Genomic DNA, 24,565 nt, shown 5'->3' on the forward strand with positions numbered 1-24,565 from the left:
GTGCTATAATACAGATTTGAATGGCAGACAATGACTTTGTGTCTGAGCGCTCAGAGCTGCTGTCATATGTGACGGCTGCGAGACTTTAGAGACTCTATCCATGGAAACATTACAGCTTCCTGTCCCGCCCAATGAAGGAGACATGAAATCAGATCAGAGAGAATGAATGTGATTGGTTGATCAGGTGTTCAGGTGTGTGTTCTGTGTTTGCAGCAGTAGGTCAGAATCCTCCCCTGCATCAGCACGGCAACGTGAACATGTGAACATGAATACACATGCAGTGAGACCTGCTAGAGCTATAAAGCTGGCCTTCACCTGACCAGGTGATGTGCTCAGCATCCGTTACCATGGGGATTTAGCAGGTGAAGAGCGAACACTCGCTGGCGTTAATCAACTTTCAGGACTCCGGGTCAGAACTTACAAACCTGTCTGGCTGGGGTTTTATTGTGAAGGGCTGCACCGGAAGTGTGTGGTTGCGAGCGTGCTTGGAGCCTCCCTGCAGCGGAGCAGAGAGGAGGAGGAGGAGAACGAGCTGAAGGTCACAGCTGGAGCAGCATCATCAGCATCGATCGATCCTGCGATCGATCATCGGCCGCTGATCGGTCACAGCTGCAGCGAGACACTCCAGCAGCCTCCGCCTGTCTCCGCCCGCCTCTCCGCCATGGGGAACCGGGGGATGGAGGAGCTGATCCCGCTGGTGAACCGGCTGCAGGATGCCTTCTCCGCCATCGGCCAGAACTCCAGCCTCGACCTGCCGCAGATCGCGGTGGTGGGCGGTCAGAGCGCCGGCAAGAGCTCGGTGCTCGAGAACTTCGTGGGCAAGTGAGTCCACCTGTGTGTGTGTGCGTGTGTACCTGTTTAGACATCTTTGTGGGTACTAAAAATGGGAACGTTCCTGTGCTTGTTATGGTTAGGTTCTTTTTGATGGTTCGGTAAGCAGCTGGGAAAGCTTAGAGGCTCTCATTAAGATATGAAAACGAGAATGCGTGTGTGCCCACCTGTCTGTTTGAGCTGGGAGTGGAGATTCTTCTTCCTTCTGTTCAGCCCTTTAAAACACATTCAGGTGGAGGTGTGACATTTGGTTGGAGGTGGAGTGATGTTCAGGTGGAGGTGTGGAGCAGGTGGAGCAGAGTTACCGACCCGCTCATGAGCTGGTAAATGGACTGATTCTTACACAGCGCTTTTCTACGCTCAAACATGCTACACCCCCCCATCCCTCCAGCAACACCCGTGCAACCACACAAGCACTTTCTTCTATGCTTTAGGTGCTAACTAGGTAACATTCACTCTGATGGATGCATCGCAGACATACTTGTGGTTAGTTAGTGGTTAGTATCTTGGTAAATGGCCTGTATTTATATAGCGCTTTACATATCCACCCATTCACGCACACATTCACACACTGGTGATGGCAGCTACATTGTAGCCACAGCCACCCTGGGGCGCACTGACAGAGGCAAGGCTGCCGGACACTGGCGCCACCGGGCCCTCTGACCACCACCAGTAGGCAACGGGTGAAGTGTCTTGCCGAAGGACACAACGACCAAGACTGTCCAAGCCGGGGCTGAAACCGGCAACCTTCCGATTACAAGGCGAACTCCCAACTCTTGAGCCACGATCGCCCCGTATCTTGCCCGAAGATATTTGGCTGGCAGACTGGGGGAGCGTGGGATCGAACCACCAACCTTCTGATCAGTAGATGACCTGCTCTACCTTCACCCCATCATCTGCAGGATGTGTTTGTCTGTGACGCTGATCCCAGATCACGACTCACAGAGATTATATAATTTGTCTGGCCCGAGAGCGCCTAAAGATCCCACAGCAGGACCTGGAAAACTGGAGGAAAGACATCTGGAATGCCCTGATTACCCTGTTGCTAAGAAGGTGGAAAGAGATGAATGGAAAGCCCAGAGCGTGTGAGAGGCGACAGTAATATTTCAGAAAACACTTCCTGAGATAAAATTCTGACCTACCTAAAAAGAAAAACGTCAGAAATGAGCCATGCCTCTGTTCCCAACACTCTGTTTGGCACACTTTTTCTACTCCTGCTCTGTGTGATGTCACAGAGGCTATGTCGTCATATGTCTTGATGCATCTCAATCATCCAGGGAAGTAAATCTCCAAAAGCTGATTCTGTTCATCTGGACGTAGCGTTTTGTGGGAGAAACGTTTCGTCATCATCCAGGTGACGTCTTCAGTCTCAGCTGACTGCAGGTTTCAATCTTATATACAGGACATCTGCATAATGACTGAAACCAGCCCACTGAAGGAACAATGGGCTGGGAGGTCAGTTCCTTAATCATAATTATGCAAATTCCATGACCATTGATCACCGTTGGTGTTCCAGGGTAGGATCACAAAGCCCTCTTTTCCACTTCTTCCATGTACAAATTGGCCACGATGGGTGAAACTGGGGAGCCCACGGCACACCCATGTTTCTGCCTGTAGAACTGAGCCTTGTATGTGAAGTAGGTGGAATGAAGACACAGTTCAAACACACTTGGTGGATGCTGAGAGTGGTCCTGCTGCTGAGGTTGGGGTCATCCTGTAATCTCTTACGGACTAACTCCAACGCTTCTGTGACTGGGATGCAAGTGAAGAGAGATGTAACATAACGAACTGACCTCCCAGCCAATTGTTTCTTCAGTGGGCTAGTTTCAGTCATTATGCAAACGTCCTGTTTATAAGATTGGGGAAACCTGCAGTAACCTGCAGTAAGCTGAGACTGAAGAAGGCACTTGTAAGCTGCAGAGGAGGAGGTGGCAGCAGGGTGGAGGATCTGTGCAGATAGAAACTGTGTGTGTCTCTAAGGTCTGTAGTTTGAGTCCTGCTGGAAGATGGCATGTGATTGGCTGAATATTTTTATCTTCACTCTGAGAATGGGTGGGGGGTGGGGGGGGGGGTCTCTGTCTGCATCTCTGCTCTTATTGGTTGCTTCAGGTCACATGAGTCAGGAGGCTTTTGGTCAGGGCAGCATCGTATGACAATATCAGCGTGATGTGTGTGAGCTGACTGCAGAGGACTCACACTGCAGCACACAGACACGCACAGACACGCACACACACACAGACACAGACACACACACTCACACTGTGAGGATGTCGTGACGATGCTTTTCTTCAAGCCTCTCGGAGGGATCCCATCACACAGCTCACAGTGTGTTTCATTGAATGCAGACTTGAGTGGGCCACAGTGGAACCATCTCTGTCCTGCCTCCTCTATAACACATTTCCTTCAGTTACGTAAGTGAAGGGGATGTGATGCAGCACGACAAAAGAAAACCATCCATCCCAGCGTAGCACCTCCCTCTCCCTGCCACCTCCGGGGTCCGTGAAGCCGCTCCCTGCGGGGCATCATCCAACTCGTGTGTTTGAACTCTCTTATGTCATTTAACCAGCACGTCCCTGACATCAACATGTCTTTTTCAAGGCAGAGCCAAGTTAGAAGGCACAGCATTACACTCTACACTCACATATCTATATTATTGCTAATATATATTGTAATATATCTATATCACTAAAGCACTTCTGGATGGATGCAAACTGCATTTCGTTGCCCTGTACCTGTGCATGTGCAATGACAATAAAGTTGAATTCTATTCTATTCTTCAGTCACAGACGTCTGTGTGAGCAGACCAGTGACTTCCCCTTTCTGTCACTGTTAACCAGTGAAACTGCACTTTAAACTCCAAGATATGAGAAAACGAAAGTAAATATTAGGGCTGGGCGATATATCGTGTTTTTAAATATATCGATATATTTTTTTTATACGAGATGTGAGATGTGACAATATGTTACTACGTTACGTTACAATTATTGTTGTGGAGCCGCAAGTTTGCCTCTCTTTCGTCCACTTTTGTCTCTACGCAACGTTACTCTGCCTCGCCTCTCCTTCACTGAACACAACTCCCCCATCGCTTCACCTACAGGTGTAATGCCTCCGGCTCTTCATAAATCACAGACGCTCAGAAAGGTTGGCTTTTCGTGGTTTATTCTGCAGAAGACATAAAAAACACTCAACATGTGTCTTCTGATGGTACCAGCAATTGTAGCTCCCTCACAGTGCAAACGCACCTTGTGTTGACAGACTTACAATTTGCTTCTTAATAAAGAAAAGTTGGAAAATAATCATTTCTCCCATTTTACAGTCTGTCACACTGAACTTGTATACAAAAAGAAATCTTATAACCCATAAAAATACATTTCACAACCGTATAAAACAAAATAACAGGATAACAGAAGTCTCAGTAAACAGTATCACCGGCTCAACATTTCCCTCTAGTGGACAAATTACGGTAGAGCACTACATTTTCGCATGCTTGAGCTTTACAGACAAAATGACCGTTAACAAGCTCACGTAGCTGCAGCAGACAAAACACACTCAACATGTGTCTTCTGAAGGTACCAGCAATTGTAGCTCCTGCAATGTAAAGCAAACGTCACAAAAAAGCGCAGAAAAACAGTAAGTCCAGCTATGCGCAGCAACCACTAGGGGGCCGGCAAAAGCTTACTGCAAAAGAGCATAGATACGGCAGAAACACTGTTTAACAGCAACCAACCTTTGTTTCAGTTACACAGTAGCGTTCTAACATCAATACAAATCTATATACACCAACATGTACAACCTATGTAACAACATTTACACCAGAAACCATAAAGATGCCAGAGCCTTTCATTACAGAACTTACCCTCACAGTGCAAACGGGCCTTGTGAGGAACAGAAGCCTTAGAAGCTTCTAAACGCCAGAGCGAGATCCGGTTGCTGGATTTTCAAAATAAAATACAACAAAGATGATAAAATTCACACTTAAAATAATAATTAAGACCAGGTAAGTACATGTTTTTCCAGATGTATTTTTAACTCTGTTATACTCAGCCCCACTGAATTTTATCAAATTTGAGCCTCAGGTACCAAAGGCACCCACACTGGTACACACCAACCAAACAGAGGTCAAAAATCACAAACACCAACTAAACGTATCCCTAAGGATGAAGTGGGATTGGAGCAGCGCTAAACTCCCAACCCAGCAACTGGCAGTAGAGTGCCCGAAATACACCCTACCAATAACCCCTTACAAGGTGTGTACCACGGCTCAACAGGGAAAAAAACAACAAAAATGCAGAGTACGTAACAGCAAGTACAAATCCCATCACTCAGGTAGACATATAAACAAAACATTTGGATCAGTCTATTCACTGGTTTGACAAGTCACCCAAGTCTGGTTCTGATCTGGGAAGCATCCCCGGTTTGGCCATAGTCAACCTTTGGGGACTGAGCAATGGCATGAGCAACTATATCCACCGCTACCTCAGGTGTAGTAGAGCATACTTGTACACCCTCCCCACAGCTCGTAGCAATATTGACCTCTTGGGATGCCGTGCTAGAACCAGCTTGGTCAAAGTCCACTTCAACAGACAAGCCCGATGCGGCTGGCAGGACTGAATCCATGCTTGAAACATCAGTAACATCTCCCTGAGACCGGCTGGACTCCGTCAACTGCGACACCCATGCAATTGTCCTCTCTTCAGGGTCCAAAGGTTCAGAGACAACCTCCAGGTCAGCTGTCCCATCCATGGCATCGGGTGAGCAGTCACCATCAGCACCAACACAGCTCACAGCAGGGGCATTCAAATCTCCCTCCCCATACGCAGCCCACACCAGAGACTCTGAGGAGCTCACTTATCGATTGACTCTCAAAATTAGCACCCTGGTCGCTGTGCATCCTTTCCAGAAAGCCGAACACACAGAAGTACCTGTTCCAGAGAAGCCTTGCAACCTGTTTAGCCGACTGGTCCTTGCATGGGAAGGACCATCCAGTGAAGTGGTCTGTGATGACCAAGACGTCCACAGACTTGTGTGAAGCCTCAGCCGACCAAAAGTTGATGCAGACCAACTCCAACAGTCTGGACAAGGACATGCTGAGCAAAAGAGCACGCCCCTCTGGTTAGATGGTCTTACTGACTACGCAGCGCTGGCATCCCCGTACATGGCCTCTCACGTCACGCCCAAGGTTCAACCAGAGAAATCTCTTTCTAGCCAGGTCTAAACTCCTGAACTGGCCCTGGTGACCAGCATCATCATGGATCCCTCTGAGGACCTCGGCCTTCAACGAGTCAGGAACCACGAACTGCAGTCGTCTGTTACCTGATATCTGGTCTCTGGAGACTCTGTACAACACACCGTTGTTGAGGACCAGCTTCTCCCAGTGGCTCAGGTATCTTTTAACAAGGACCGGGTCCCCTACCCGCTCTCTCCTTGAGGGTCTCCTGTGTCTCTCAACGTAGAAGACGACGTGGGAAAGCACGTATTCAATTGTATTCTATTGAATCTATTGTAAAAAAAAATCAAAACAAAAGAAAACATAAACTTTCTGTTACTTCATTCCTCGGGGAGTCTTTACAGTTAACAAACATCGAGCCCCTGGGCCGTATGTTTGACACCCCTGATATAGTGAGTAAAGAAGAAACACCCAGTGCATCATGGGAATCCCCCAGCAGCCTACACCTGGCAGCATAACTAAGCGAGGATTCAGGGTCACCTGATCCAAAAAGGAAAGTTTGAATCTTAAAAGCAGAGCTAGTGTCTGTCAGCAGCCAAGGTGCAAAATAAGAGAGGGCTAAAAAAGACCCAGTCAGAGAAGCTCAGATCATAGCAGCTGTTTGAAGATATTCAGAGTTCATATTTAAATTGAAGCGGTCCAGTGATGTGTGCAATGAGTTTGATGGGACATGTGAAGAGCTGTGATCTGCAGAGTCTGACAGAGGAGGCAGCGTGCACATCAATAATATCACTATAATCAAGGTTAAGAATATAACCTGTGCACGTTTTTACTAACTGCTGACTGGTAAACCAAAACTTTTCATAATAAAGTCAAATCTAAAGTTTGCACTCAGTGCTCCGTCTGAACTTTGTCGTCCAACCGAACACTCAAATATTTATAGGATTACACACTTTCAATATAATCTCCCAGTTTATAAAAACCAATCTGTGAGTGATTTCTGGAAAACAGGATGAATTTGGTTTTATTAGCATTAATAACTAACTTTAAGCTGCACAATAAAGTCTGCAGCCACTGCAATGCAGTTTAAAGCACCTCAACAGGATGATTCAGAGTCGAGTGAGTCGGCCTACGGTACAGCGTCATCTGCAGAAAGGTGCAGATTTATTATTAATACAAATATCAAATAAATCAGCGACGTTGTTGGGCTCAGCCCGCCCTTGGTAGGGTCTCCCAAGGACAACTGGGCCTGGTTTAAGGCCAGAACGAGTGTGAATAACACGACCTCTGAAAAAGCACTTTGGTGGTACCAAAGACACGGCTCAGCCTGTCCTTCGCAAAGTCGATCAGACAGCCAGAGGCTTACAGACATCGTTCAGAATCTAATGATCAATAAAATTATGTACAGTCGTGTCCTTTGTTACTAGCTCGTATCTTTGTTCCTCCTCTCAGGGACTTCCTCCCTCGTGGATCCGGCATCGTCACTCGGCGTCCCCTCGTGCTGCAGCTCATCAACTGTCCCACAGGTGAGACTCACAGTGCAGAGACACGTGGTTCGTCCGTGCGGTGTCTGATCTGATCGTGTGATGTATATTGATCAGAGTATGCCGAGTTCCTGCACTGCAAAGGGAAGAAGTTCACGGACTTTGATGAAGTTCGTCAGGAGATTGAAGCTGAAACGGATCGAGTGACGGGGCAGAACAAAGGCATCAGTCCGGTCCCCATCAACCTCAGAGTCTACTCCCCCAATGGTAACACACACACACACACACACATACACACCTGTCCTGGTCCTGACTCTGCTGTCTGTCCTCAGTCCTGAACCTGACTCTGGTGGATCTTCCTGGGATGACGAAGGTCGCAGTGGGCGACCAGCCACCCGACATCGAGCACCAGATCAGAGACATGATCATGCAGTTCGTTACTAAGGAAAACTGCCTCCTATTGGCTGTTTCCCCAGCCAACTCTGACCTTGCTAACTCTGACGCCCTGAAGATCGCTAAGGAGGTTGACCCACAAGGTAAGGCTCCTGACAGCTCCACCTGCATCTTTCACCTGTACTGTTCTTTCCTGGACTAAATAAAGTGTTTCGGTAATGTCGCGCAGGTCTGAGGACCATCGGGGTCATCACCAAACTGGATCTGATGGATGAAGGGACCGACGCCAGAGACATCCTGGAGAACAAACTGCTGCCGCTACGAAGAGGTACAGATGCATGACATTACACCAAACCCTCTCACTGGTTGGTGGTCAGCTGTCTGCTCAGTCAGATTTGAAGTCACCTCAAACAGTTTCATTTCAAATTTCACTCAATGTGGAGGTGAAGAGACAGAACAGGCTACAGCTGAGCAGACAGAGACAATACGAGACTTTCACTGTGTCAGGTTACATCGGGGTCGTGAATCGCAGTCAGAAAGACATCGATGGGAAGAAAGACATCACCGCAGCCCTGCAGGCCGAGAGGAAGTTCTTCCTATCTCACCCAGCTTACCGTCACCTGGCGGACCGCATGGGCACCGCCTACCTGCAGAAGATTCTCAACCAGGTAAATGCACAAGATCTCTCCCAAGTTTTCTGACTGCAAGGATTTCAAATCTGTCTTTCCACAGGGCTGGGCAGTGAGTTCTGTTAGCTTAGCACAAACACTGGCACAGCTAAAGGTCCTCACTGTATAAATACTCTTTGAATTTCCCCAGAACATTTCCAAAACACTGTCTGATTTTTGAGGAAGTTATGAGGAGCAGGATTCTGGATTTAACAGGGAGCCAATGAAGGGACGGCGATACAGGAGAAATCTGCTCCCTGTCCCTGTCAGGACTCTTGCTGCAGCATTTTGGATTAACTGCAAATGGAAGAAAGCAGTCTTACATATTAGTTTAATATGTGCATTGAAGGACATGTCCTGGTCAGAAATGACTCCAAGGTTCCTCACAGCGTTACTGGAGGCCAAGGTAATGCCATCCAGAGTAAGAATCTGGTTAGATACCATATTTCTAAGCTTTTCAGGGCCGAGTACAATAACCTCAGTTTGATCTGAATTAAGAAGCAGAAAGTTAGCGGCCATCCAGGTCTTTATGTCTTTAAGACATTCCTGCAGTTTAACTCATTGGTGTGTGTTATCTGGCTTCATGGACAGATAGAGCTGGGTGTCATCTGCATAGCAGTGTAAATGTATGCTATGTCTTCTAATGATACTGCCTAAGGGAAGCATGTATAATGTAAACAGAATTGGTCCTAGCACTGAACCCTGTGGAACTCCATAATTAACCTCAGTGTGTGAAGAGGACTCTCCATTTACATGCACAAACTGGAGTCTATTAGATAGATATGATACAAACCCCTGCCTTTAATTCCACCTATGTTCTGATGTTAGTGATAAATAACAGAGCACCTCTCTGCTACCTCCAGCAACTGACCAATCACATCCGGGACACGTTGCCGGCGTTGCGCAGTAAACTGCAGAGTCAGCTGCTTTCCATCGAGAAGGAGGTGGAGGAGTACAAGAACTTCAGACCGGATGACCCGAGCCGCAAGACCAAGGCTTTGCTGCAGTAAGGACCAGCACAGATATTCACCTACGGCTCTCTTTAACACGCAGTTACAACGATTCAACGTGTCAAGATTCAACATGCATCATGCCAAGCTATGCGTTTTCTCTACACTGGTAGAGTGTAGAGAAAACGCATAGCTTGGCATGAATGATTTCACAGCATAGCTTGGCATGAATGATTTCACAGCATATGTTTAAGGACTAATGAACACGTCTGAGTTTACTTTGGACACACAGGGTCTACAGTATACTTACAGACTCAAATATACACATACACACTGATATTTGGTTATCTCTTAGCAAGTTGCTCATCAAGCAGACACTTTTGGTATCAACAGGCTTCCAGATGATATTTGACATCTCTTCTTGGTAGAGTTCATTTAAACTTGGTTCCTTTACACAGCCGGCTTTTAAGGTCTCCCATTTTCAACAGGGTTGAAGTCAGTTAATGTTAGCCCGCTTTATCCATTCCAGATCTAGTGTTAATGTGTGTTTGTCCCCAACTGTGTCCACGTTTCAACCCTGTAGTTACTGATTGAAGGTTACTCCATTACTTGAACAACTTTGTGTAATGTACCACTGGCACCAAACAGCACGATGCTGCCTCCACTATGCGTGCTCGCTGCTGCAGTGCTCCTGCGTTTGAAAGCCTCAGCTTTACCTCTTGGACCGATTTTAGACCCCGAGTGACCCCGAGTGCATCAAACACATCCTTTTTATCACTAACGAGACGTTAACAAGCCTCGTCATGTAAAAAGATATCGCAGAACATCTGAGGAGCTTGGAAAGAAATTTTCTTCCGAGAAGCTTCTCCAGTTCCAGACCAAAGGGTGGAGAGTCCCAGATTTTAGCCCTATGGGAGTGTCCCTTAATGAGATCGTTGACAAAATATTGACTGTGGTGCCTCATCACATGAGGCAAGGTGTGAAAACAGGTGTGGGTCATTATCAGCAGAGGCTCCAGGTGAACCCACTGTGAAACCTAGCCCCACCCTATCATGTGACTCACTGAGGTCAGATGACCCAGGATGTGAGTGGGTGTGTGAAGGATCTCAAAACTGGATTATAGATGGCAGTTGGTGTCGTAAGCCCCGCCCTCTGTTCCAGGATGGTCGTTCACAGTGGAGTAAATCTGTGTCCACTGTGAACGACCATCTTTGAACATGCGATGAGGCACATGATCAATAGTGGGTCAACGACCCTCTTGGGTCCCATTAGGACTTGAATCTGGGACTCACCATCATTAGATTTATGAGACACTATATATGTAGAAGTCGTGCTCTGCAGTGAGTCCACCCTGGAAAAGGAAGAGTTCGAAGAACTCGTTAGAAACGCCCAAAACGACATTCCTGCCTGTGACGAGCGGAAATCTCTGACCACAGTTCTATGAAGGGAGCTGAAGGAGGGGCTGTGTTGGTAAGCTAGAGAGGACCAAGGGTCGAGGTGACAGTAGAGTCACGAGTGTGATTTCAGGTGAAGGGAGCACAACTAGATGAGCCTACAGGTGTGAGATCTAAGTGTCAGATGTCGGTTGGGTATAACCAGCGCTGTACGTTCACGGCAGGATGGTGCAGCAGTTCGCAGTGGACTTTGAGAAGCGGATCGAAGGGTCCGGGGATCAGGTGGACACCTACGAGCTGTCGGGAGGGGCGAAGATCAACCGCATCTTCCACGAACGCTTCCCCTTCGAACTGGTCAAGGTAACCGTTCCGCTCAGGTGACATCATCGCACCATGTGCGACATCATGCCGGTTCAGTGTGCAGCAGGACTTCCTGTGGCAGGCGAGTGATGTCATAAATGTGTTTGTGCAGCTGGAGAGTGACGAGAAGACTCTTCGTAAGGAGATCAGCTACGCCATCAAGAACATCCACGGGATCAGGTAGGTTTGTTTCTAAAGTCCTGCCTGATTGTAATATCAAACCTCGGTAAAAAATCCCTGTTTATTCTGTCTGCAGTACCTCCACTGTACAGCAGGGGGTGCAGTGCGCATGCTACCTGTTCATTTATTTGGGTTTGAACATTCTCTCTCGGCACGTTCTTCCTGTTTATGGATCCAGATGTATTCATGGGTATTAGCTTGTCATCTTTGAGGGCGCTACCACTCAAAGATGTCTTCATCCGCTGAATAATCGACATTAGAGTACGAGTTTCATCCATAAACATCTGCCAATGTTATCCTGGGAACGTGTGTGTGTGTGTGAGACGCTGTTACAGAGAAACAGTTACAATAACTGTGCTCAGACAGCAGACGTGCGTCCCTGCAGCTTACTGTAACAAGTGCTGCATAGCTTTGATCTTTTTTCTATTCAGTTCAATTTTATTTACACAGCGCCAAATCACAACAACAGTCGCCTCAAGGTGCTTTATATTGTACAGTATATCCTATAATAATAGATACAGAGAAAATCCCAACAATCATATGACCCCCTATGAGCAAGCACTTTGGCGACAGTGGGAAGGAAAAACTCCCTTTGAACAGGAAGAACCAGGCTCAGGGAGGGGCGGAGCCATCTGCTGTGATTGGTTGGGGTGAGAGAAGGAAGACAGGATAAAGACATGCTGTGGAAGAGAGACAGAGGTTAATGAGTGTGTGTCGCTGCGCTCGCAGAATTCTAATCCTTTAATTGTCCCACAAAGGGGGAACTTTGGTTGTATCAGCAGCAAAAACACACAAACAGACTAGAAACAGAAACACGATTTTTACATATTTACATCTTGGACAATAGCAAAGCAGAGTACTGTACAGTTATTAAAATTAGAGTACAGATAAGTGGCAAACCTAGGTTGTAGTGTGAAATGGAAAACTGAATACAGGGGTGAGTGTGAATGCGCTCACCTGTGCGCTCACCTGTGCGCTCACCTGTGCGCTCACTTGTGCGCTCACCTGTGCTCAGGACGGGTCTGTTCACCCCTGACATGGCATTCGAGACGATCGTGAAGCGTCTGATCGCTCAGCTCAAAGAGCCGTGTCAGAAATGTGTCGACATGGTGATCAGCGAGCTCGTCAACACCGTCAGGCAGTGCACGCAGAAGGTACTACACATACTACGAGTACTATCATCGCACAGTACTAAGCGCTAATACACAGTACTGACTACAGTGACCTTTGACCTCCTCCTTCCTGCAGCTGGCTCAGTATCCGATGCTCAGAGAGGAGATGGAGAGGATCGTCACTCAGCACATCAGAGACCGAGAGAGCCGCTCCAAAGAGCAGGTTGGTCACATGACACTGTCGCCATCTTGGTATGATCCTGACCATCGCAGTTCAGGGGAGTCGTGGCCTATCCCAGCTGTCATTGGGTGAGAGGCGGGGCTCACCTTAGCAGGTGGGCAGGCTGTGACAGGGCCGTCCTCTTCACCGCCACCAAGTCATAGAAGATTTGCAGGATACGTGCACATCACCTGTGTCACATGCCGCTGATGGCTGTCCGTCTCCCTCCTCAGGTGATGCTGCTGATCGACATCGAGTTGGCCTACGTGAACACAAACCACGAGGACTTCATCGGCTTCGCAAAGTAAGACCCTTAAACCGACTTCCTGTCAGGCTCACCTGTATCCCTGACACACAGGTACAGGTGTGTCAGCTGTCTGATACACCACCTGAGCTGTGTGAACACTCACCTGGGGTGTGTGTGTGTGTGTGTGTGTGTGTGTGTGTGTGTGTGTCAGCGCTCAGCAGAAAAGCAGTCAGATGAACAAGAAGAAGGCAGCAGGAAACCAGGTGAGTGTGTGCAGGTATCCTGGGAAAGGAGGAGCAACACGATGAAGTGTGGGAGGACGCCATCTTTAACCTCTTTTTCTTCCTCTGTCTCCAATGCCTCTGTTGCCACGGCAACCAGGATGAGATCATGGTGAGTGTGTGTTCTTGTGTAGCGTAATTGGGAGGGTGAGGGTGCACCTGTGTTGGAGCTGGTTTACTGGAAACACTGGTGTCACTGACCTGTGATATGCAGGTTTAAAGCAACCTTTGACCTTTGATCTGGATTTGAATCCTCCTCCTGAGGTGGTTCGTGATGTTGGTCCAGGTGTTATTTGATCTTTACCTGATACCAAACGTCCAGGTTTCTGCGGAGACTGCAGCCCAACGTCAGATGTTTTCATGTTTTAGCGATTAGTGACATCATCAGCAGTCACATGTTTTACTGATGCCGTGCGCAGGTGATCCGTAAAGGCTGGCTCACCATCAACAACATCGGCATCATGAAGGGCGGAGCCAAAGAGTACTGGTTCGTCCTGACTGCTGAGACGCTGTCCTGGTACAAAGATGACGAGGTAACACACACTGGCACAGAAACCTGCACAAACGCACACGCATGCTCACACCTGCACCGTGCAGCGCTGTGTGGCAGAGCATGTTTTTATGTACCAGCTGGTTTTGTTTGTGTGCAGAGCTTTGCCGGTGAGCCGTGCCATTACACATCAGACATGTATTTCAAAACTGTCACAATCTGCAGTACAAACCGCGGCTGGACGAGTCATTTCAACACCTCACAGTCTGCAGGAGGAAACCGTGACAAACACACACATGTAAACACGTTGTTGCTCATTTCCATCAGCAGGTTTTTTGATACCAAAGGAAGGTGTCACATGGATCCAGCACAAACATTTTATTTCTATTTAAAGTTAAATCTAGTTAAATAAAGGTTTACTGAGAGGGCAGAAGCCCGAAAGGCTTTATGCTATTTATCTCACTGCTTTCATTGCGCCTCCTACAGGAGAAAGAGAAGAAGTACATGCTGCCTGTAGACAACCTGAAACTGAAGGACATTGAGAAGAGCTTCATGTCCAGCAAACACATCTTCGCCCTGTTCAACACTGAGCACAGGTCAGTGTGATCAGCCATGTCCACACACTGAGAGGTGCTCCGAGCGTCCAGCTCCTACGCTAACGTTTAACAACGAGTTAGTTTCCATCTGAGTGTGATTGTGCTGTGATTGAACCGAGAACGAAAGCGTGCGGTTAAAAATCTGAAGGTCAGCGAAGATGGAAACTAAACGCAACGCCATTTGGACACACAGCGATGTGCCAGCTGCAGCGGCTCGAAACACATCAGTGCAGATGTTTCCGGTGAAGGAGGAGGATGTTAAACTGTTCTCAGTCAAAGTTTAGGCTCTCTGATGGCGCAGACAAACGCCGTCACGTGACAGGAAGTAGACATGGAAAATGGAGACGTGTTTTTCAGCAGCAGATGAGATATGTGTGTGTCGTTGGTTCTGATGATGATCCTGTGATTTGTGTCTGTAGGAACGTGTACAAGGACTACCGTCAGCTGGAGCTGGCCAGCGAGTCTCAGGACGAGGTCGACGGCTGGAAGGCGTCCTTCCTACGTGCTGGAGTGTACCCTGAACGCAGCGTGGTACGCCCAATTTGTACTGTGTTATAACAATATTATTACTGATGTTATTACTTATTACTGCAGTACAATTACATGTAAATACTTTATTCTGTCCTCTCCACACCCTCCATCAGGATAAAGAGAAGGTGAGTCTCTCATGGTGCACTTCAGGTGGAGGTGGTGTGTGTGTGTTTAACGGTCAGCGTGTGCAGGTGGAGGTCGAGGAGTCGAGTGGCGACGGGCAGATCCACAGTCTGGACCCTCAGCTGGAGCGGCAGGTGGAGATCGTCAGGAACCTGGTGGACTCGTACCTTGCCATCATCCACCGTACCATCAGGGACCTGATCCCCAAGACCATCATGCACCTGATGGTCAACAATGTACGACACACACACATACACACAAGGCCATACAGGAAGTCATATTGTGAGTCACGTGACCTCCTCTCTGCTCCTCAGACGAAGGACTTCATCCACGCTGACCTGCTGGCTCAGCTGTACTCTTGTGGAGACCAGAACACCCTGATGGAGGAGTCCCAGGAACAGGTGAGGCAGCAGGCGGACAGGTGGAGGTGGGAGGGGCTCGGGTTTTAAGCCAATCAGACTCAGACTCTGCTTCTTCCTGCTCTCGTCCAGGCTCAGCACCGCGATGAGATGCTCAGGATGTACCACGCGCTGCGCGAGGGCCTCAGCATCATCGGTGACATCAGCACCTCCACCATCACCACAGCGATGCCTCCGCCTGTTGACGACTCGTGGCTGCAGGTGACGGGGATGCCGTCAGGACGCAGGTATGCCGCTAACAGATGGGCCGTGCTGTGTAACAGACCATGGGCGGCATCGCTGACACTCAGCTGGTCTCTGCAGGTCCCCCATGTCCAGTCCGACCCCCCAGCGCCGGGCCCCTCCTGGCCCTCCTCGTCCAGGTGGTCGTGCCGCCCCGGGTCCCCCCTCCCGTCCGGCGGTGTCACCTGATCCTGGACCCCCACCCTCTATTCCCTCACGACCCAACAGAGCGCCACCACCTGGAGTTCCCAGGTAACGCCCCTCCTAATCCGTGTTTATAACAGGAAACCTGAGGTCACAGAGGTCAGGTGATCAGCAGCACGGTCACAGGCTCCTAGCGTGTGCTGAGTTCAAATGCAGTCAGGACAGGTGAGTTTCTGGAGGCAGACTGTACATAAAAGATGAAAGGAGCCTGTGATGTCACATGGTCTCTCACAGTAACGTCACAGCAGCAGTGTTATTGGCCATGTCATTAAAAAAGCTCCAGCACCACGCACACGGTCCACAGGTCCAGTTCAGGGACATGAGCTGAGCTGAAGCCCAGCAGACAGCCATCAGCTGCAGCCACCTGTTTCATCATCCACCTGTCAGTCAAAGAGGCCACACCCCTAATAATGAAAACTTTAATCCAGGTGCGTAATAACGCATCCTCCAATAAATGATCCACAGACACCAAACACGTAAAGTTTTACATGGAAATCTGTGGGACTGACTCACTGCTGCCTCGGCTGGATGGTGGAGGAACTGCAGGTGTTGGTTGACGGGTGTGTGTGACAGTGTAAGACGGTCTCGGCGTGCAGTGTACAGGAGCATCAAACAGATGACTGTATCCTGGAATGCTGTTTCTAAACTGTACCATGAACATCCAGATGTTTCCAGGGATTGTCATCAGTGTGTGCAGCTGGCTTCAGCAGAGCTACAGTAAAAGACATCAATCGTTAAAAAGAGCATCACTGTACCTGTGAAAGTGTTTGAACCTGAAGCAGAGAGTTTGTGTTTGTGTGACCCGGATGATGTTTTATCAAAAACTAGCTGAGAGCAACTTTCTTCTTCGTTGGTACTGTAGAACAAAAAGCAGCGATCAACAAACAACCTGCACAGACATGAAAAAGAAAGACTGTCTTTCTTTCCTCAGACTCTCCGTCCTCACCTGTGTGTCTGTTAGCCCAGCATGAGGTCTGCGCACCTGCCCACTCCCACACAGCCCACGGAGTCATGTCTGTCTGTCCTCCTGTCTGTCTGTCCTCCTGTCTGTGCGTGTCTGTGCGTGTCTGTGTGCGTGTGTGTGTGTGTCTATCTGTGTGTGTCAGTGTGTGTGTGTGTGTCTGTGTCTGTCTGTCCTCCTGTCTGTGCGTGTGTGTGTTTGTGTGTGTCTGTGTGTGTGTGTCTGTGTGTGTGTGTTTTCCTGTCTTTCTGTCCGTTCGTCTCTTGTGTTTGTGTGATCCTGTTCTAACAGTACCTTTCAGAGGTGTTTGACAGTTTCTTATGATTTTCTATGTTTTTGCATGAATTTGATGTAAAAAGGAAAATAACAAAGTAAACACATACGACAATAAGTGCCAGGACTCCACAGTCTATTCACACCTACAGGCCAGTGGACACTCTGTCAATGATGATCTGTTAGCTGTTTGACAACTGCTCTTTCAAGGATGTTTGATATGAAAGGAAGGTTGGAGATTGGCCTATAATTAGCTAAGACTGCTGGGTCTAGAGATGCTTTTTGAGTAAAGGTTTAACTACAACCAGCTTGAAGGCCTGTGGTACATAGCCGATTATTAGAGATAGGTTGATCATATTTAAGATCGAAGCATTAATTAATGGCAGGACTTCTTTGAGCAGTTTTGTAGGAATGGGGTCTAAAAGACACGTTGATGGTTTGGAGGAAGTAATTATTGAAGTTAACTCAGAAAGATCAATTAGAGAAAAAGAGTAACTTAACATCAATGGTACTAAGAGTAGCTGTAGATAATGTTACATCTGTGGGATGATTATTTGTAATTTTTTCTCTAATGATTAAAATTTTATTTGTGAAGAAGTTCATGAAGTCATTACTAGTTAACGTTAAAGGGATGGTTGGCTCAACAGAGCTCTGACTGTTTGTCAGCCTGGCTACAGAGCTGAAGAGAAACCTGGGGTTGTTCTTATTTTCTTCAATCAGTGATGAATAGTAAGATGTTCTGGCTTTGCGGAGGGCTTTCTTATAAAGCAGCAAACTATTTCTCCAGGCTAAATGATGATCCTCTAAATTTGTGACACGCCATTTCCTCTCCAGATTATGAGTCGTCTGCTTTAGGCTACATGTTTGAGAATTATACCACGGAGTCAGGTACTTCTGATTAGAGGCCTTAGTTTTCACAGGAGCTACAGTATCCAGAGTCGTACGCAGTGAGGAGGTAAAATTATTAACAAGATGATCGACCTCTGTTGGAGCAGCGTTCAGATAGCTGCTCTGCTCTATGTTGGTACAGGGCATTGAAGATGATAACAGTGGGTGGATTATATTCTTAAACTTAGTTACAGCGCTTTCAGAAAGACATCTACTGTGATAAAGTCTACTCCCCACTGCTGTGTAATCAATTATTGTAAATGTAAATGTTATCAGGAAATGATCAGACAGGAGAGGGTTTTCAGGAAACACTGTTAAATGTTCAGTTTCTATGCCATATGTTAAAACAAGATCTAGAGTGTGATTAAAGTGGTGGGTGGGTTCTTTTACATTTTGACAGAAGCCAATTGAGTCTAATAACAGATTAAATGCCATGTTGAGGCTGCCATTTTTAGCATCTACATGGATGTTAAAATCACCCACAATAATTATTTTATCTGAGCTCAGAACTAAATTAGATATAAAGTCTGAGAAATCAGACAGAAACTCTGTGTAAGGCCCAGGTGGACGATAGATGATAACAAGTAAGACTGGTTTCTGAGTTTCACAGCTGGGGTGGACGAGGCGAAGCATCAGGCTTTCAAATGAATTAAAAGTCTGTCTGGGTTTTTGGTTGATTAATAGGCTGGTGTGAAAAATTGCTGCCACACCTCCCCCTCGGCCTGTGCTTCGAGGTTTCTGGTAGTTAGAATGACTCGGGGGTGTTGATTCATTTAAACTAACATAATCATCGGGCTGCAACAGACTGAATAATGTCCGAGCTGCCCCTGCCAGAGGGATCGTAACGGTTCCAGCTAGTTCTGGTCCGCACTGATACCCACAGAGCATGTGTGGCTGAAATAGGACGTGTTAGCAGTCCAGTACAGGACGCGGGAGCCTCACTCATGTTGGATCAGTTTAGTGAATGAGTGATAGTCACCACTGTTTGGTTCTATGTTTGGACTTTTAGAAAATTTGATCAGATTTATGCAGAAATGTTGAAACATACTCACAAACCTTCAGTGTTTGGGAGGAAGCTCTCAGCGTCAGAGCAGGTAGCTCCGCCTCCCTCATGTTGACCATATTTGGTTATTCTTTCAGAATCTCTATCAGTGACCAGTGAGGAGTTCACCAATGGTACGTCAGATGTCTGTGTGATGTCACTGTTTCCACCCTGTGTGTTTGTCTCATCGCCCAATCAAACTGTTGCGCTCACCGTGTGGTACCGCCCATTTTCCTAGCATCAGTGTGACTACCAGCTCCATCGGCCCATGACTGACTGTCTGTCTCTCTGTCTGTCTGTCTGTCTCCAGTCGGAGGGCTCCTGCATCTCCATCCCGACCATCCAGACCAGCCTCTGACTCCGCCCCCTGACAGTCACACACACAAGCATACGAAACACGTGACCCGTGTGAAACGGCCGTTCCATCAGTGCTCCATATGTGGTTTCACAGCATGGACACTTTACTCAGATTTCCCTTTGGTCACATGCTGCACCAGACCAGCTCTGACTGGTTCAAACCTCAGACTTATTCCAGCCTGCTTAAACTGGTTCTAACTGGTTCTAATTCCAGCTTGATATTGATGGATGGGTTACTGGTACCAGCAGTATGATCCGAGCGGGTCCTGATGGTTTTTGTTTTAAACTCGGCTTCAGTGGTTCACAGTAGTTCTAACTCAGCCATATTTGAATGGACTGCTTTCCAAACCTGCTCCTTGTTTGGGTCCATCTACTGGTTTCACTGGTTCCTGCCAGTTGTTCCGATATACCGGTACCAACTGGTTCTTGAGAAATCCAGCCCTGACGTAGACCTGGCTGGTTGGTTTGAACAGACTGGTTGCCCAACATGCTAGTACCAGCTGTTTTAGCCAGTTCTGGTTGGCTCCGGTAAGTTTCAGCAACTGGTTTCTTTACATCTAACAAGTTTCTGCTGGTTCTAGTCTGTTGGATCTTCTAACTGGTTTAAATGTATAAGCTGCTCACCGAACGCCCTGCTTACTGGTACCATCTGGTTCCATCAAGATCTACCGTGATCATGAGGATCACTGCTGGTTCTAGCCAGTTCTGTTTGTACTCATGTGACCTCTGACCCCTGTACCAGTTGGCCTTTCTCCTCATTTACTCTTCTCCTCTTTTGTTTTCTGTCATTTTTTTCCCAGTCGTCCCAGTAAAGGTAGCCCCGCCCACGGAGAGAGTCCCCAGTCTTCGATTGAGGGTTAAGCTGAACGGAGTGTGTGTTTGTGTCTCACTGAAGCTGTGTTACTGTGAACCTTCCTAGTAATAAACATATTGATTATTATCAGCACTTATTCTGACTGTATAGCAGCTGATCAGCAATACATTGTGTGTAAATATGACGTTCGGTCACGCCGCAGACAGAAACATGTGACCTCAGCAGGTCGGTCAGTACTGTAGACGACTCCGGAGGAGACGAGGCGAGGAGGAGGTCTCTGCTCTGAATGTCCCGGCTGAGATCATCTTCATGTTCACTTCCTGTTCTGATCCATGGTGCCGTTTCTTTACAGTGTAAAGTTTACAGTTTTAACTTGTGTATTTATCTATTTATTGTATTATTTATTTTACTCTGCTGGAATTCCACGTTTGTTTCTGCTGGCGTCTGTCCTTCCACCTGTAGCTGCACTGAACATGTGACATGTGTGGATCACCATGCACCATCCTCTAAGCACAAACATAGGCTGAAACCAGCTGTACACAGGCCTCGTGAACGGTCATGTAACTGGCTCAGTTTGTGCGTTTGTAACTGTCAAAGTTATGGACAGTACTGAATCCAGATGTTTCCAGAGATCGGCTGTGACCTCTCAGCTGGATCCAGGGACTCAATCAGTCTGTGCTCAGACTTTATGAGCGGTTCAGCAAAGACGGTGTAACAGATGGACGTACAGTGGGGCAAAAAAGTATTTAGTCAGCCACCGATTGTGCAAGTTCCCCCACTTAAAATGATGACAGAGGTCAGTAATTTGCACCAGAGGTACACTTCAACTGTGAGAGACAGAATGTGAAAAAAAAATCCATGAATTCACATGGTAGGATTTGTAAAGAATTTATTCGTAAATCAGGGTGGAAAATAAGTATTTGGTCACCTCAAACATGGAAAATCTCTGGCTCTCACAGACCTGTAACGTCTTCTGTAAGAAGCTTTTCTGTCCCCCACCCGTTACCTGTATGAATGGCACCTGTTTGAACTCATCATCTGTATAAAAGACACCTGTCCACAGCCTCAAACAGTCAGACTCCAAACTCCGCCATGGTCAAGACCAAAGAGCTTTCGAAGGACACCAGGAAAAGTATTGTAGACCTGCACCAGACTGGGAAGAGTGAATCTACAATAGGCAAGCAGCTTGGTGTGGAAAAAATCAACTGTGGGAGCAATCATCAGAAAATGGAAGACATACAAGACCACTGATAATCTCCCTCGATCTGGGGCTCCACGCAAGATCTCATCCCGTGGGGTCAAAATGATCATGAGAACAGTGAGCAAAGATCCCAGAACCACACGGGGGGACCTGGTGAATGACCTGCAGAGAGCTGGGACCAAAGTAACAAAGGTCACCATCAGTAACACACTACAACGGCAGGGAATCAAATCCCGCAGTGCCAGACGTGTTCCGCTGCTGAAGCCAGTGCATGTCCAGGCCTGTCTGAAGTTTGCCAGAGAGCACATGGATGATACAGCAGAGGATTGGGAGAATGTCATGTGGTCAGATGAAACCAAAGTAGAACTTTTTGGTATAAACTCAACTCGTCGTGTTTGGAGGAAGAAAAATACAGAGTTGCATCCCAAGAACACCATACCTACTGTGAAGCATGGGGGTGGAAACATCATGCTATGGGGCTGTTTTTCTGCCAAGGGGACAGGACGACTGATCCGTGTCAAGGACAGAATGAATGGGGCCATGTATCGTGAGATTTTGAGCCAAAACCTCCTTCCATCAGTGAGAACTTTGAAGATGAAACGAGGCTGGGTCTTCCAACATGACAATGATCCAAAACACACCGCCCGGGCAACAAAGGAGTGGCTCCGTAAGAAGCATTTGAAAGTCCTGGAGTGGCCTAGCCAGTCTCCAGACCTCAACCCCATAGAAAATCTGTGGCGGGAGTTGAAAGTCCGTGTTGCTCGGCGACAGCCCCAAAACATCACTGCTCTCGAGAAGATCTGCATGGAGGAATGGGCCAAAATACCAGCTACTGTGTGTGCAAACCTGGTAAAGACCTATAGTAAACGTTTGACCTCTGTTATTGCCAACAAAGGTTATGTTACAAAGTATTGAGTTGTATTTTTGTTATTGACCAAATACTTATTTTCCACCCTGATTTACGAATAAATTCTTTACAAATCCTACCATGTGAATTCATGGATTTTTTTTTCACATTCTGTCTCTCACAGTTGAAGTGTACCTCTGGTGCAAATTACTGACCTCTGTCATCATTTTAGGTGGGGGAACTTGCACAATCGGTGGCTGACTAAATACTTTTTTGCCCCACTGTAGCTGCCGTGATGTTTTATATTTTTGAATGCCAGTATGAAGCCATGAGACGAGCTTCTCTCACCATGGCCATCTCAGTGTGTTGACACATGTGTGACGATTGAGGGGTGGAGCCAAGAGGCCCGATGAGTTTTTCAGAAACATGCAACGATCAAAATGTTTGAAATTGACTCGATCTGTTATTGGGTTCGAACTGAGACGAGCAGCAGGGACCAAAAACTCACCAGGAAGTGTTTACAGAGGTCACGGCCAGGGTGGTTTTTCAGACTTCTGTGGGACTGGCAAGTCTACCACAGCTAATGCCCCCTGGTGGCCATTACAAAGATTGCAGCTTTAGTGCGTCACGTTTCAGACCCAGAAGCTATGTCCATCTTTTATACCGTCTTTAAGGTGGGATAGTTAGCTGTGAGTTAGCTAGAATAAAGGTAGCTTAAGGTCAAATTTGATCCCTCCACAAATCAAATCCTGCTGATGCGGTTTCCGTTAAAGGTCAAATTCGGTCCGATATCCTGAACCCTTCACATAGTAATCGGGCTGTTAGAGGTAGAGAGCTGTTATCACATCTACATCAGAGAGAGAAAAGATTGAAAAGCAGCACAGTGCTCGCTGAGCTCACCCACCTTCAGCTAACCATTGCGTCTTACCTCTGATCTACATCTGTTCCACAAATGTTTGTCCAGTGTAGCTATTGCATGGACCACGAAGCTACCAGCTGGTTCCAAATGGATCGTTGTGGTTCCTCCTTCCCTTTCCTGGTTCCAGCTGGTTCTACCTCTTCATCTAACGCCAGCAGGGTTGACATGTATTTTGTTCTTCTTCATTTCCTCATTGGTTTACGGTGAGCTTCCTCTAATGTGAAGATCAGAGGAAACTGTGACTGAAGCGATGAGGAGATAATGTTTGTGGAGGTGGCCCGGTTTCTCTGGAGGTGGGGTTGGTTTTGTGCTGCTCATGCGAGCAAAGTGTCAAGCGATCGTGTTTCCTGTTTGGATGTACCAGCTGATCTCCTCACTGTGTTGTGTTTGTTCTTCATGTTGTGGTGATTTTGTAGAGTTAGTTAAGCTCCGAGCAGCGTTCAGCGCCGCCACCGCCGCGGGGCATTAGCTGTGCCGTGTCGTCGTTGTCTACATTAACGTCTGCATGCTTGTCGTATGAGTTTATCAATCAGTAAAGTGTTGCACTTTGCTCTGCAGCGGCACACTCCACGCACCTCGGCCCCTCCCACACCTGTGCTTGTGCATAGTTACCTGTGTATGCTCTCAATATGAATCTATGTGCAGCGAATATGACGATATAGAAATGTACCATATATATGTGAGCAAACAGCTAAACTTAATATGCAGCGGCCAACACTGTAGTGTGTGTGTGTGTGTGTGTACAAAAGAGAGTGTGTGTGTGTAGATCTGTTGTGTATTAGTGTCATGTGATCAGGGCCCAAACAGATATGAATAAAGTTTGTGTGAATGAAGATGACTTTGACTCTTTGTCACCCACTCACCTCCTGACACCATCATCAGTCACATGACATGTCACATGACCTCTTGATATGGGGTTTTCTACTTGATATGTTTCTCTTTCTCGCTCTGTCTCTAATTCATCCTAGCTAACATACATCAACATCCTGTTATCATCGAAGCTATGAGTCGTGTTAGGAAGCTAACGTCAGTTAATCACATTTTTGAGGGGTCTAATAATGACCTATGACAGTTGTGCATCCATAGTCTGTATCACTGTATCTGAAATATAATTGGCTCAATTCAGACATTTAGTCATGTGGACTATCATTGTCTCCTGGTAAACCATAAATTCAAAATGTTTACATTTCCTCTACCGTGAACTACAGATCAATGAGGCTGTACCCAATTCAGGGTCTGCAGCCTCAGAGTCCACAAAGGTCACGTACTCAAAGACTGCTAAAGCCGGAAGTGAAATGGAATGGTCCAGCCTCCATCACGCTGCTCAGGTTGCCTAGCAACCATGACACCAACTGCTGGAAATGTTTCATACGGCTTTGTTTGACAGAAAT

General features: G+C 47.2%; 1 protein-coding gene across 2 annotated transcripts; it reads left to right on the plus strand.

The window, feature by feature from the left end:
- Positions 1-476: 476 nt before the first annotated feature.
- dnm1b (dynamin 1b) lies at positions 477-20,952 on the plus strand. 2 transcript variants are annotated; one of them, XM_040046629.1, is made up of 23 exons: positions 477-822; positions 7,451-7,524; positions 7,600-7,749; positions 7,815-8,018; positions 8,105-8,203; positions 8,383-8,543; positions 9,407-9,549; positions 11,112-11,247; positions 11,360-11,427; positions 12,443-12,581; positions 12,676-12,762; positions 12,993-13,063; positions 13,218-13,269; positions 13,388-13,399; positions 13,707-13,820; positions 14,264-14,373; positions 14,793-14,904; positions 15,018-15,029; positions 15,096-15,263; positions 15,342-15,428; positions 15,519-15,673; positions 15,750-15,920; positions 19,135-20,952. In XM_040046629.1, exons 1-23 carry the CDS (start codon positions 662-664, stop codon positions 19,154-19,156), a joined length of 2,508 nt encoding a protein of 835 aa, XP_039902563.1. In that variant the 5' UTR covers positions 477-661; the 3' UTR covers positions 19,157-20,952. The 2 variants fall into 2 exon arrangements, with proteins under 2 accessions (XP_039902563.1, XP_039902562.1); XM_040046628.1 differs by having other exon boundaries at positions 20,194-20,952.
- The last annotated feature ends 3,613 nt before the right edge of the window (positions 20,953-24,565 follow it).

The sequence above is a fragment of the Simochromis diagramma genome, unplaced genomic scaffold, assembly GCF_900408965.1.
Source record: "Simochromis diagramma unplaced genomic scaffold, fSimDia1.1 OVJJ01000038.1, whole genome shotgun sequence".
In the NCBI taxonomy this organism is placed as follows: domain Eukaryota; kingdom Metazoa; phylum Chordata; class Actinopteri; order Cichliformes; family Cichlidae; genus Simochromis; species Simochromis diagramma.